Source organism: Jaculus jaculus, chromosome 2 (genome assembly GCF_020740685.1).
Source record: "Jaculus jaculus isolate mJacJac1 chromosome 2, mJacJac1.mat.Y.cur, whole genome shotgun sequence".
NCBI lineage: Eukaryota > Metazoa > Chordata > Mammalia > Rodentia > Dipodidae > Jaculus > Jaculus jaculus.
This window is the reverse complement of record NC_059103.1, coordinates 4745081-4759259: the sequence shown is the minus strand read 5'-3', so window position 1 is coordinate 4759259 and position 14179 is coordinate 4745081. Positions and strand designations below refer to the sequence as shown.

Here is a 14179-nt window from a genome sequence, read left to right as displayed (position 1 = left end):
AACAAAGTTTTCACTCTGTAACCCAGGGAAACACTATGTAGCCTGGGTTGGCCTCCAATGAGTGGTCCTCCTCCTCCTCCTCCTCCTCCTCCTCGGCCTCCTGAGTGCATGGGACTACAGGAATATGCCACCATACCCAGAGGCACAGATGTTAGAAGTGTACAATCTGACAGACATTTGGGATTACCTGAGAATTTCCTGGGGAGTAGGTGGCTGCCTCTCGAGACTCCCGCAAGACACTGACATTACCCTGCTGTTGATGGAGAAGGGCAAGGCCTGCTGCGATGTCGCTGGGCACCAGGTCTGTATCCTGAGTGTGGAACCACAATGGCCTGTGGTTAAACTCAGGAGGGATTTCCCAGGAACTCCTTAAAATCCAGTCTCATGTCATTCACAGGCAAACATACATGCACACAGACACATTTACATGCTAACTTTTGTTTTGTTTTTGCCTCACTCTAGCCTGGGTGACCTGGAACTCTGTAGCCCGGGCTGGCCTTGAACTCCTGGTGATTCTACCTCGGCCTCTGGAGTGTGTTGGGATTACAGGTGTGAGCTACCATACCTGGCTGTAAAAAGGTATCTTTTTCCCCCTTGTTTGTGTGGCTGTTTGGTGTGTGAACTCGCATGTGCTCATGCGGCACCCCATGCACTCACCCACGGCAGGGTGCGCTTGCCTGCGGTGGCCAGAGCAGCACATCCTGCCCCACCGCTCCAGTGCCCATTCTTATTTCAGCCAGAATCTCTCACTGATCACAGAGCCTGCCATCTCCATGAGCTCCAGGGACTCTCGGGTCTCTGCTTCCCCTACGGAACTGGGAGATGGCCAGGCCCCAACTGTTTATGTGGGCCCTAAGAACTGAATTCAAGTCTTCTTGCTTACGCAGGAAATGCTCTTAACCACTGAGCCACCTCTTCAACCCTGTAAAGTTTTTTTGTTTTGTTTTGTTTTTGAGGTAGGGTCTTGCTCTAGTCCAGGCTGACCTGGAATTCACTATATAGTCTCAGGGGTAGCCTTGAACTCACAGTGATCCTCCTACTTTTGCCTAACAAGTGCTGGGATTAAAGGAGTAAGCCATCACACCTGGCTGTAAAAAGGTATTTTAAACAGCATTTCCTTAAAGGAACTTCTTTTAGGTGTGATCTGCATATGTTTTAACATATTGCCCTCAGACAATTTTATTAGCTTGATCTCTAGATCCCAAACTTCATTTTATATGTGTGTGTGTGTGTGTGTGTTATTTATTTACTGACTTATGAAAGAGAGAGAGAGAATGGGTGCGCCAGGGCCTCCAGCCACTGCAGACTACAGATGCATGCACCATCTTGTGCATCTGGCTTACATGGGTACTGGGGAATTGAACTTTGGTCCTTAGGCTTTACAGGCAAGTGCTTTCACCGCTAAGTCATCACTCCTGCTCTGACTTAACTATTTATAATGTAGTTCAAATCTTGTTAAGTAAGGTAATAAACGGTGAAATTCTTTGTCTTGCTAGCAATGCATCAAGTAAACCGAAGTTTATGCTGCCATTTCTTAAACTGCTATGTTGACACACTCTTTAATAGATGACCCCTGGGTGTACTGGACCCCAAAGGAACCTGCAACTAGTAAAGCACTGTGAGGCCCCTGACCCTCTTTCTTCAGGGAAGATGGAGAGAAGTGAGAAGTCTCCACCAGCTGGGTAGGTGGCACACACATGGAATCCCAGAACTCAGGAGGCCGCGATAGGAAGCTTGCAAGTTCCAGGCTGACCTGGGCAACACATTCAGACTTTGTCTGAGAGAGAAGGAACAAGAGAGTGGGGCAGGAGCGAAGGCAAGCAGATACTTCTTCCCGGAAGAAAGGGGCTGGGTGTGGTGGTACCTGTAATCCCAGCACTCGGGAGCAGAGGCAGGAGGATCACCATGAGTTTGAGGCCACCCTGAGACTGCATAGTGAATTCCAGGTCAGCCTGAGCTAGAGCAAGACCCTACCTTAAAAAAAAATAAAAATAAAAATAAAAATTCTTGCTAGAGAATGGCTCTATCAAGTTACAAAAAGGAAAGGACTTCTGGAGACTAGCAAGATGGCTTAGCAGTTAAGGTGCTTGCCTGAAAGGCCAAAGGACCCAGGCTCAATTCTCCAGGACCCACATAAACCAGATGCACACGTGAGTCTGGAGTTTGTTTGCAGCAGCTGGAGGTCCTGGTATGCTCATTCTCTCTCTCTTTCAAATAATAAAATAATTAAAAATTAATTAATTAAAATAATAATAATAAAATAAAAAAGAAAGGACCTCTGGGGCTCTGAACTGTTAGTTCCTCCTTTGGTGGGTTATGAAATCCTTTGAAAATAGCTGCCTCCTTGTTGTCCTTCCTCCAAGGGGACACACTTCTCTAATCCTGCAGAGGCTACTGCTTTGTGGACTATTGTCACACCATGGGGACAACCCTGAAATGTGCAAAGTGAGATGCCACAGAGAAGTGAGAAAGAGACAGAGAGAACCCTTCTCCATCATTTGGTCTCAATACTGAAAAGCAAAACAAAACAGTAATTTACCACAGAAAATATGCAAGAACAAAACAAAATCCCACAAACTAGACATAAAAGAAAAATGAGCATTTCCAAGTAACTGAAGAAATCATTCTAGAATGGTGACACCCCTTTGTACTGCAATAACTCAGTTCCTCAAGAAGTGGAAAAAAATCCACAATTTCTTCATGATGCAAAGTAAGAAATCTCTCTGGTGGTATCATGGTACCTGCTGACCCCCACAGGAGAGGACACTAAAAAGACAACTGGCAAGGGCTGGAGAGAGAGCTTAGTAGTTAAGGCACTTGCCTGCGAAGCCTAAAGATTTAGGTTCAATTCCCTAGGACCCAACAAAGTCAGATGCACAAGGTGGCCCATGTGTCTGGAGTTCATTTGCAGTGACTAGAGGTCCTGGTGAGCCTATTCTCGCTCTCTATCTGCCTTTTTCTCGCTCTCAAGATAAGTAAATAAACAGTTTTTTTTAAAGACAATTGGCAAATTACTCCCCAAAGAGATGGCTTAATGGTAAGTGCTTGCCTGTGAAGCCTAAGGATCCCGGTTCGAGGCTTGAATCCCCAGTACCCATCTGTGGTAGTTTGATTCAGGTGTCCCCCATAAACTTAGGTGTTCTGAATGCCAGGTTCCCAGCTGATAGAGATTAGGGAATTAACACCTCCTGGAGGGAGTGTATTGTTGGGGGCGGGCTTATGGGTGTTATAACCAGTTTCCCCTTACCAGTGTTTGGCACACTCTCCTGTTGCTATTGTCCACCTGATGTTGGCCAGGGGGTTACATCCACCCTCTGCTCATGCTGTCGTTTTCCCCTGACATTTGGAGCTTCCCCTCTAGCCTGTAAGCCAAAATAAACCTCTTTTTCCCACAAGCTGCTTTTGGTCAGGTGATTTCTACCTGCAATGTGAACCTGTCTGCAACACCACATAAGCCAGATGCACAAGGTGGTGCACGCATCTGGAGTTCATTTACAGTGGCTGGAGGCCCTGATGCGCCCATTCTCTCTCTGCCTCTTTCTCTGCCTGTAGCTCTCAAATAAATAAATAAAAATAAAGCAAATTCAAAGACTGGATACTAAAATGGACACGTGACTAACCAAGAACACCACTGAGCAGCAAGACAAGGGCTGAAAGGGCCAGGCCACCCAGCCTGCTGCCCACCCAGCTCATTCAGGCAGTGTCTGCCCCAGCCCCACACCCAAAGGGTCCAGGACCCTGACAGCCACGGCACGCGGCTGGTGCAGAGTGCTCATCTTCCCACTGAGGCATTATGGAAAGAGACCCCTCAGCTTACTGAAAAGTAGGTTGAGAAAAGCTCTGCCGTACTAGAAAATGCAACTCGAGTGTGGTCATCATTCCTGATGCAACAGCATAAGAACTTCACTCTGGTTTCCCACACGCTTGTGGCTGCTGTCTTGAGGCCATTAAATAACTGGCTCGACTCATTACTATCCAGGTGGCCAGGGCCAATGGAGGAAGGTGGAGCCATTTTACCCCCCAGGGGGTCAAAAACAACGACAATGGTGACCACAGTGGCAGCAATGATGATCCAACTGCAAAACAGAGAGTGGGAGAGACTCTGTGACTGAGGACCCCGCCTCCGGACACACAGCCCAACGCCCGCTCCTCAGTCTCCTCTCCATACTCCCAGCACCCCACTGAGGCAAGCAACTCATTTCTTCTGGCAAGTTCCTCGCAAACCCATAGTTAACCCAGGACGCACAAAGACCAGAGTGATAAAAGTAAAGACCACAATGGAAACCGGGAGCTGTGTGGTGGGCAGTGACAACCTAGACATAAAAGCCACCAGAGCTAGTTCTCCAGGGCCTCTGTCTGTGACCCTGCCCCTCAACTCTTTGGGGATTCAAGGTCGTCCAGGTAAAATCAAAAGAACTTCCATACTATGGGACGCTCAGGGGCTCTGTTCACACGTGGCACATTCTGGGTTGCCCACAGCATGTGCGGTGCTGTGAGTTCACTGGCACACCTGCTGGGAAGATGCACCTCCAAGAGGGGACTCTGCTGCCCCCTGGCTGTGTGGCTCAGGAAAGGTGGCGACAACTCTAGCCTTGGTTTCCTGATTCATAACACACCGGGACAGAACTAGATGTAAAGACCTTACTCTGAACCTGACTAGAGTGTTGTAGGCTGTCTCAATTCCTAGCACTTTTATTTCTTCTTATTGCACCTTAAACCTCTGCCCTTGTTTTGGACTTTTTCTTTCTTAACAGAGGGAAGCAGGAAAGCAAGCGCTAGGAAGAAAGAGAACACCCACCAGTGCGCGACCGCAGATGAATGGCTCCCTCTGTGCTGAAGAGTGTCTCTGAGGACGCGTGACTTACAGGAAAGACCAACGTTAGCTATGTTACCAAGTTCACATCAAGCTGGCTGTCATGTTCCCCAGAAATACATCTGCCATGAGAAGAACCTAAGAGAAGGTGGAAGGCCTCACCTGACGACGACGGTTGCAATGATGCCATTCACAACTGTCCTGTCACACTGAATGCCTTCCGCTACCCAGGCGGCCCCCAGCGAAGCCCAGACCATCTCTGGCAGGAAGAGCGCCAGGCGGATGTACAGCAGTTTAGACATAGACTTCCGCGGTCCAGGGTTACAAATGGTTCCTGAAACAGAGAAGAATCAGCTGCTCACGGCCTCCTTCAGAGGACGGGCTCCCTCGCCACCGGAACAGCAGCTGCACTGCGCCGCGCCGCCCCCACCGCCCGGCTCCTGGCACACTTGGAGAGCCGTGCCCAAGCTGGAAGAAGTGACTGAATGAAGGGTGGGAAGCACAACAAAAGCCTCAGATTTTTCTTCTAGACTCGGTGGGGGCTAAAACCACCTCTTGGCTTTTGCTAAGGGGGCCACATAATCACCGTCTGAGCTGGGATGCTTCTAACGACAAAATGGGGTGCTACTGATGCTGGCAGCGGCATCCACAGAACTGTCCCAGGCAGACAGGTAAATGCAGCCTCTGAGTCCTAACAGCCAGGAAGACAGGCTTCTAAACACCATGCTAAATAGACTTATACCCATTATTTAATCCTCACAACTGTGGGCGAGTCACTAATTCATTTAACAAACGAGGAAGCTGAGGCCCAGAGATCTTCACAGGTCTTCTCTATGATATAATCAAGTCTGCATGACCCTGGCTCTTTGTTCCAGGGGCCCCACTTTTATGTAGTAAATTATTACTCTTGCATGCTGGGGAAAGAACTCAGTGCCTTGCACACACTAAGCAAATGCAGTGCCACTGAGCTACAACCCCAACCCTAGGATGAAAAATTGTGATGTGTGAGACCACCTGAACAAGCCTAACATTTTTTTTTTTAAAGCTTTATTTATTTATTTATTTATTTATTTGAGAGCGACAGATACAGAGAGAAAGACAGATAGAGGGAGAGAGAGAGAATGGGCGCGCCAGGGCTTCCAGCCACTGCAAACGAACTCCAGACGCGTGCGCCCCCTTGTGCATCTGGCTAACGTGGGACCTGGGGAACCGAGCCTCGAACCGGGGTCCTTAGGCTTCACAGGCAAGTGCTTAACCGCTAAGCCATCTCTCCAGCCCAAGCCTAACATTTAAAAAAATTTTTTTAATTTATTTGCAAGGGCGGGCAGATATGAGAATGGGCACACCAGGGCCGCTAGCCACCACAAACGAACTTCAGAAGCATGCACAACCTTGTCCATCTGGCTTACGTGGATCCAGGGGAAACGAACCTGAGTCCTTTGACTTTGCAGGCAAGCACATTAACCAACAAGACATTTTCTAGCCCCTAATATTTTATTTTTCTCAATTTTTATTAACATTTTCCATGATTATAAAAAATATCCCATGGTAATATCCTCTCCCCCCCCCCATACTTTCCCCTTTGAAATTCCATTCTCCATCATATCCCCTCCTCATCTCAATCAGTCTCTCTTTTATTTTGATGTCATGATCTTTTCCTTCTCTTATGATGGTCTTGTGTAGGTAGTGTCAGGCACTATGAGGTCATGGATATCCAGGCCATATTGTGTCTGGAAGATTGCATTGTAAGGAGTCCTATCCTTCCTTTGTGCTCCATCATGTCTGGAATTTTTTGAGAGAGAGCTTCACTGTGTAGTCCAGGCTGAATTCAGACTCATGGTCCTTTAGCCTCCGTCTCTCAAATACTAGAGTTACAAACATAGCCTTGGCCCCAAGTTACATTCCTATTCTTTTTTTTTTTTTTTTTTTTTTTTTTTTTTGGTTTTTCAAGGTAGGGTCTCACTCTGGCTCAGGCTGACCTGGAATTCACTATGTAGTCTCAGGGTGGCCTCGAACTCACGGCGATCCTCCTACCTCTGCCTCCCGAGTGCTGGGATTAAAGGCGCGCGCCACCACGCCCGGCTTATATTCCTATTCTTAATGATTTTTCTTCTCTGAGAATGAATCTGGAAAGGTTGGGAACATCCCTGCTTGATTTCTGAGGCTCTTAGGATGAGCAGTCTGATGACTAATAAAGAACTGCATCCATAAATAATTCTTCATTCAACACAGGGCAGTATGACGTGTCACTGTGTCAGGATGTATGCATATCAGTTTGTAGGTGATGACAGTCAACTAGAAGAATGGACAATGAATGAGCGACATAGTGAGGATCTTTACAGTTGAAAGGTGAACTGTGGCAGATGTCAGCTCCTGACAGAATGTAGAAGTGGGAGACATCAATGTACAAGGTTTCACAGGAATAAGGGCTCAGGGTTTCAGATGACTAAAAAGCCCAACGCATGCTTGCCCCCTGGCCCAACACAGGAAACAGCTCTAAGTGCTTCCTGTGCACGCCTAGGTTCTAGAGTGAAGCAGGCCCTGGGTCTGTGATTGGTTTATCTCCAAGTCCTCGTTACCACTGGGGCTCACTGCTGCAGAGGGAAGGATCTGACTGTCCAGTGTATCTTAGCAACATGAAACTGTTTAAAACAGCATGGGTACACCAGGCTTCTCACCACCACACACGAACTCCAGAGAACTCCTGAGTTCTAGGCCAGCCTGGACTAGAGCAAGATCCTACCTCAAAAAATAAAGAATAGGGTGGGGAGGGAGGGAATTACCACGGGATATATTTTGTAATCATGGAAAATGTTAATAAAAATTAAAAAATTTAAAAAAATAAAATAAAATAGTAAAAAAAAATAGTTAAACTTAAAAAAAATAATAATAAAGAATAGGGCTGGAGAAATGGTTTAGTGGTTAAGCGCTTGCCTATGAAGCCTAAAGACCCCGGTTCGAGGCTCGATGCCCCAGGTCCCACGTTAGCCAGATGCACAAGGGGGCGCACGCATCTGGAGTTCGTTTGCAGAGGCTGGAAGCCCTGGCACACCCATTCTCTCTCTCTCCCTCTATCTGTCTTTCTCTCTGTGTCTGTCGCTCTCAAATAAATAAATTAATTAATTAAAAAGTATTTAAAAAACAAAAAAAAATTTCAACTTTGAAAAAAAAATAAAGAATAGAAAACTAATAAAAAAGAATAAAAAAATGAAAAAAAAAAAAGCAGTATAAAGGGTAAGCAACTGCTTGGAGAGAGATTCTTTGGCCAGAAGACCTAGGTAGTGTGCAGTGAGCCCCAGAGACCCGGCTGCTGTGAGTTACCACCTATGCGTGGGTGAGCTTTTCAGTAATGCCATTGCCGGAGCCACTCATACCCACCCAGGCAAGCCCACTCTGTTCTGTAAGTAACTCCAATGACCTCACTGGGTCACCAAAACTGGATTTGGTGCAATTGTACTTGAGTCTGTGGTCTGTGCCCTGTCTGAAGAAAACAGAGTTTGAGACTCCCCAGGAAAAGTCTCATGTGACATTGTTTGTTTTCATTTATTTATTTGAGAGCGACAGACAGACAGACAGAGAAAGATGGAGGTAGAGAGAGAGAATGGGTACACCAGGGCCTCCAGCCACTGCAAACGAATTCCAGATGCATGCACTTCCTTGTGCATCTCGCTTACATGGGTCCTGGGGAATTGAACCTTGAACCGGGGTCCTTAGGCTTCACAGGCAAGCGCTCAACCGCTAAGCCATCTCTCCAGCCCTCATGTGACATTGTTAATGGGTCCAGTACACAAGATTTTGTTTTGGGTGGTGAGAATGTTCTACTGTGTTGATAGTTATGCAACTATGGAGGTACTAAGAACCACTGGTGTGTGCTTTAAACATGTAAACTGTATGCAGATGATATCTTGAAGAAACTAGTAAAATTTAAAATATGCATAGAGGGCTGGAGAGATGGCTTAGCGGTTAAGCGCTTGCCTGTGAAGCCTAAGGACCCCGGTTCGAGGCTCGGTTCCCCAGGTCCCACGTTAGCCAGATGCACAAGGGGGCGCACGTGTCTGGAGTTCGTTTGCAAAGGCTGGAAGCCCTGGCGCGCCCATTCTCTCTCTCTCCCTCTATCTGTCTTTCTCTCTGTGTGTCTGTCTCTCTCAAATAAATAAAAAAAAAAATTTAACAAAAAAATAAAATAAAATAAAAAAATAAAATAAAATATGCATAGAGCCAGGCATGGTGGTGTATGCCTTTAATCCCAGCACTTGGGAGGCAGAGGTAGGAGGATCGCTGAGTTCAAGGCCACCCTGAGACTACATAGTGAATTCCAAGTCAGCCTGGGCTAGAGACCCTACCTTTAAAAACCAAATAAATAAATAAATAAAATAAAATGAAAAATATATGTGGGTTGCCAGGCGTAGTGGCACATGCCTTTAATCCCAGCACTTGGGAGGCAGAGGTAGGTGGATCGCCCTGAGTTTGAGGCCACCCTGAGACTACATAGTGAATTCCAGGTCAGCCTGAGCTAGAGTGAAACCCTACCTCAAAAAAAATATATATATATACGCGCGCACCCCCCCCCCACCTATATGTATTGTATACACATACATACATATATACATACACACACACACATATACATATAGATAAATAGATAGGCTGGAGAGATGGCTTAGTGGTTAAAGTGTTTGCCTACAAAAGCCAAATGACCTAGATTCGATTTCCCAGGACCCAAATAAGCCAGATGCACAAGGTGGCGCATGCGTCTGGAGGTTATTTGCAGTGGCTGGAGGCCCTGGCATGCCCATTCTCTCTACCTGCTTCTTTCTCTTGCTAATAAAAATGAATAAATAAAATACATATCACATAGAAAAAGTTACGCTTTACCTTTCATGCTGACACACACGATGGCCAACACAATACATATGATAACTGCCAGGAGAACGAGGAGCACAATCAAGTAGGTGCTGAGCAAGACTCCTCCAGCACAGTCCAGCTTCCCTCTGTGCATGAGGTACAAAGTCAGACTGCCAAGCCACCTGTGGACAAGCAGAGTGGGGTAAGAGATGCAATCCAAGGAGCACCTTTGTAAACCATGATATAAACAAGTAGAGGGAGTTAACATTCTCCAAAACAACACTGAAAACGTGCACTGCAGGGCTGAAGAGATGGATGGTTTAGTGGTTAAGGCATTTGCCTGCCAAGCCAAAGGACCTCAGTTAAATTCCCCAGGACTAACGTAAGCCAAATGTGCAACGTGATGCATGCATGTGGAGTTCATGTGCAGTGGCTAGAGGCCCTGGTATACCCATTCTCTTTCTTTCTCTCTCTGCTTTTTCTCTCGCTCTCTCATATAAATAAAAAGAATTTTTTTAGTTGTACTTTGAGCTGGGCGTGGTGGCACACGCCTTTAATCCCAGCACTTGGGAGGCAGAGGTAGGAGGATCACAGGGAGTTCGAGGCCACCCTGAGACTACATAGTGAATTCCAGGTCAGCTGAGCTCATCAAACTGCCCAGTAAGCACTTCTTTTACTCTTCATACCCATATATTAATGCTACTCTCAAGTTTGGTTTTAAAATGCTGCTCTTTTCAGATGTCAGTGACCTTGAGATGACTCAAAAGGCACCATAGTGCTGAGAAGTGACAGAGGAGTTCTCAGCACTGAAATATCTCTATCACATCTTCCAGGGCTCAGGGTCCATTGCAGAAGAAGTGGTAGAAAGAAAGTAAGAGCCAAAGGAAAGGTAGGACTTCGTACAACATGCTCCTCCAGACACCAAATGGCCTGGATATCCATGACCTTGCAGTGCCTGACATATAATATCATAATAGGAGGAAAAAGATGATGACATCAAAATAGAGACTGGGTGAGAAGGGAAAGGAGTATGATGGTAGAGAGTGGAGTTTCAAAGGGGACGGGAGGGAGGGAATTACCATGGGTTATTTTCTACAATTATGGAAGTTGTCAATAAAAATAATTTTTTAAAAAGTGGACTGTGAGCCAGGTGTGGAAGTGCATGCCTTTAATCCCAGCACTTGGGAGGCAGAGGTAGGAGGATCACCGTGAGTTCGAGGCCACCCTGAGACTTTGTAGTGAATTCCAGGTCGGCCTGGGCTAGAATGAGACCATACCTTGAAAAACAAAACAAAAAGTGCATTGTGAAGCTGGGTGTGGTGGCTCACGCCTTTAATTCCAGCACTTAGTAGGCAGAAGTAGGAGGGCTGTGATGAGTTCGAGGCCACCCTGAGACTGCATAATGAATTCCAGGTCAGCCTGGGCCAGAGTGAGACCCTACTTTGAAAAAAAAAAAAAAAAAAAAAGATGGGCTGGAGGATGGCTTAGCAGTTAAGTGCTTGCCTGTGAAGCCTAAGAACCCTGGTTCAAGGCTCGATTCCCCAGGACCCACATTAGACAGATGCACAAGGGGCCCACGTGTCTGGAGTTCATTAGCAGTGGCTGGAAGCCCTAGCGTGCCCATTCTCTCTCTCCCTCTCTCCCTCTCTCCCTCCCTCTGTCTCTCTCTCTCTCTGTTTCTTTCTCAATCTGTCACACTCAAATAAATAAAAATGAACAAAAAAAAATTTTTTTTAAAGATGTCTTGGTATTAAAAAAAAAAAAAGATGGCTCATCAGTCAAAGCTCTTGTTTGCAAAGCCTAAGGACTCAAGTCTGATTCCCCAGAACCCATGTAAGCCAGATGCACAAGGTGGTGCATGCATCTGTAGTTTGTTTGCAGCAGCTAGAGGCCCTGGCATGTCCATTCTCTCTTTATCTGCATATTCCTCTCTCTCAAATAAATAAAAAGTAAAATATTTTAAAAAACATAAAACATGCAACATCAACCTCTGGCCTGCACACATACACATATGTGCCTGACACACATCAACACACACCACACAAACACAGGAAAAATCTACTAAGAGCAAAAATAGTGGCTAGTGGCCCGTGCATGGCTCCTTCTTATTATTTAATCTATGCTTAATATAATCAATCCATGTTTGGCCTTACACAAATCCGGGCATGGTAGCATATGCCAGTACTGCCAGTTACTTGGGAGGCTGAGACAGAAGGTTCACAAATTAGAGGTTAGCATGAGCTGTGTAATGAGATCTTGCCTCACAAAAACAAGGAAATAGGGCTGGAGAGATGGCTCAATAGTTAAAAGCACACTTGCTTGCAAAGTGTGATGGCCTGGGGTTCAATTCCCCAGTATCCATGTAAAGCTAGATGCACAAAGTGGTGCATACATTTAGAGTTCATTTGCAGTGGCAAGAGGCCCTGGTGCATCGATTCCCTCTCTCTGCTTGCAAATAAGTAAGTGAATGAAAGTGGTTAAGGTGCTGGCCTGCAAAGCCAAATGACCCACGTAAGCCAGTTGCACAAGACGACACATGCATCTGGAATTTATCTGCAGCAGTTGGAGGCCCTGGCACACCCTTTCTCTACCTGCCTCTTTCTCTGTCTCTGACTTGGACCTTACTCTGTAGCCCTAGGCTGGCCTTAAACTCACAGCAATCCTCCTATCTCAAACTCCCGAATGCTGAGACTTAAAAGCCACCACACCTGGCTGGTTGATGAATTATAAATAAGAGAATCTTTATACGTGCAGTTTAACAACTGGTAAACAGTACGTGCAACTCAAAACCAAGAAGTTAATTATGCAAACACGTTTCACGGTGAGGACTAATGAACTCAAAAGAAGTCTTGTGGCCTTCTAACCACATTTTGTAATTCAGGGTTGGACAATGAAAGCCAGCACCCAACAACATGTTAACATCGACTCGAACTCCGCTAAAAAGGGACAAAAATGCCCCCTTATAAAGCCCTGAGCTCTCTCTCTCTCTCTTTTAGGCAGGGTCTTGCTCTAGCCCAGGCTGACCTGGAATTTCACTCTGTAGTCTAAGGGTGGCCTGGGCCGCACCTCGATCCTCCCACCTCTGCCTCCCCGGTGCTGGGACGCCCTATTAAAACCTTGAACTTTTGAAGTTTCACAGGGGGTGGGGTGGGAGGCTGAAGATTTGGCCCACTGCCAAAGCACCTGCCGAACATGCATGAGACCTTTGGTTCGGAGCACATGTGGAGGGGGTGAAAGTGTAGGACTGGACCAGATCACTTGCTTTTTCTTCGCTGTCAACTTTACGACGCGAGGGCTCTGTGGTCAGGAAACACTCAAGGGCACAATGATGCCCGCAAAGCATGGCCCTTAGACGCAGAAAACTCCCTGGGGCGCCACAGCTCCTAACACGCATTTTTTACACCCTTCCCCCTTGAAGATGTTATCTCACAACACTGACACCGGCCCTCGCCAGACGAGCTGGGAACGGAACCCGTGGCCCCCAACGCCGCTTGCCTGCTTCGCACGGATGCCACATCTTTGCAAGACAGCAGCTTCGATGCCAAGCCCGTCCTGCCAGCAGCCGGGCAGGGCTGCAGCCGGGCACAGGCGGGGGCGTCGGCCCTCCTCGGCTCTCCGTGGTGTCCGGGCACCCACCGCCCTCCCCCGCCCCCCGAGGGACCCGGACCCCGCGCTTACCACAGCACCCGGAGAAACAGCTCGAAGACCCCCGGGAACACCAAGTCATCGCTGGCTATGGCCCAGCGCCGGCCGAACAGCACCATCCCCGGCATGGCTGGCGCACGTCCCGCCGCCCACTCCGCGGATGGGAAGAGCGGCCCGCGACACTGCGCAGGCGCCGCCGCGCGCGCACACGCACACTCACACGCACGCGCGCACGCGCGCTCCGCGCCGGGGCCTGCGCGTGCGCATTGGATGACCTCGCCGCCGCCCCGGCGTCCGCCCAGGCGCCGAAGCCGAAGCTGGTCGGTCGCTGTTGATTGCGGAGCCAAGTTCTTCCTGGCAATGCTGCTGTTTAGCTGATAAGGATTGTATAAGCCGGAAGAGAGGCTCGTTATTCCCAGCGAGTTTGGGGCGCGGTGGCGCACGTCTTCATATGCCAGCAGTCGGGAGTTCCAGGTCAGCCTGGGCTACGGTCCCTACCTCAAAAAAAACAAAAATAAATAAATAAATAAACCAATGACGAGTCCAGGATTCATACCAAGTTTCCTGAAAACAGCACGCCTTTAATCCCAGCACTCGGGAAGCAGAGGTAGGAGGAGCGCCGCGAGTTCGAGGCCACCCTGAGACTACAGAATGAATTCTAGGTCAGCCTGGGCTAGCGTGAGACCCTCCCTCGAAAAACAAAACAAGAACTCTGAAACTCCACACAGCAGCTGGCAGAGAATCAGGCTTCCTTCCCACACCTCTGCTTCCCCCGGCCTTGGCCTGAGCCACCTCCATCTCTTCCCTGGGCTGGGCTCTGCACTGCTCTCCATTCTGCCTTAACAGTATCCAGGGCGACCTTGTTGCACTGTCAGA

General features: G+C 47.7%; 1 protein-coding gene across 4 annotated transcripts in view; it reads right to left on the bottom strand.

Annotated features, from left to right (window-relative positions):
• Daglb (diacylglycerol lipase beta) overlaps window positions 1–13472 on the bottom strand; it is a 44941-nt gene extending 31469 nt beyond the window's left edge. Inside the window, exons 1-5 of one of the 4 annotated variants that reach the window (XM_004666249.3) lie at window positions 13337–13472; window positions 9689–9840; window positions 4976–5147; window positions 3818–4076; window positions 188–310 (exon numbers count right to left, since the gene is read on the bottom strand). In XM_004666249.3, the coding sequence (XP_004666306.1) occupies window positions 188–310; window positions 3818–4076; window positions 4976–5147; window positions 9689–9840; window positions 13337–13431 (801 nt within the window). In that variant the 5' untranslated portion in view covers window positions 13432–13472. The remainder of the gene's footprint in view (window positions 1–187; window positions 311–3817; window positions 4077–4975; window positions 5148–9688; window positions 9841–13336) is intronic. The other 3 variants (XM_045144362.1, XM_045144364.1, XM_045144363.1) reach the window with 3 other exon arrangements.
• Window positions 13473–14179: the final 707 nt, after the last annotated feature.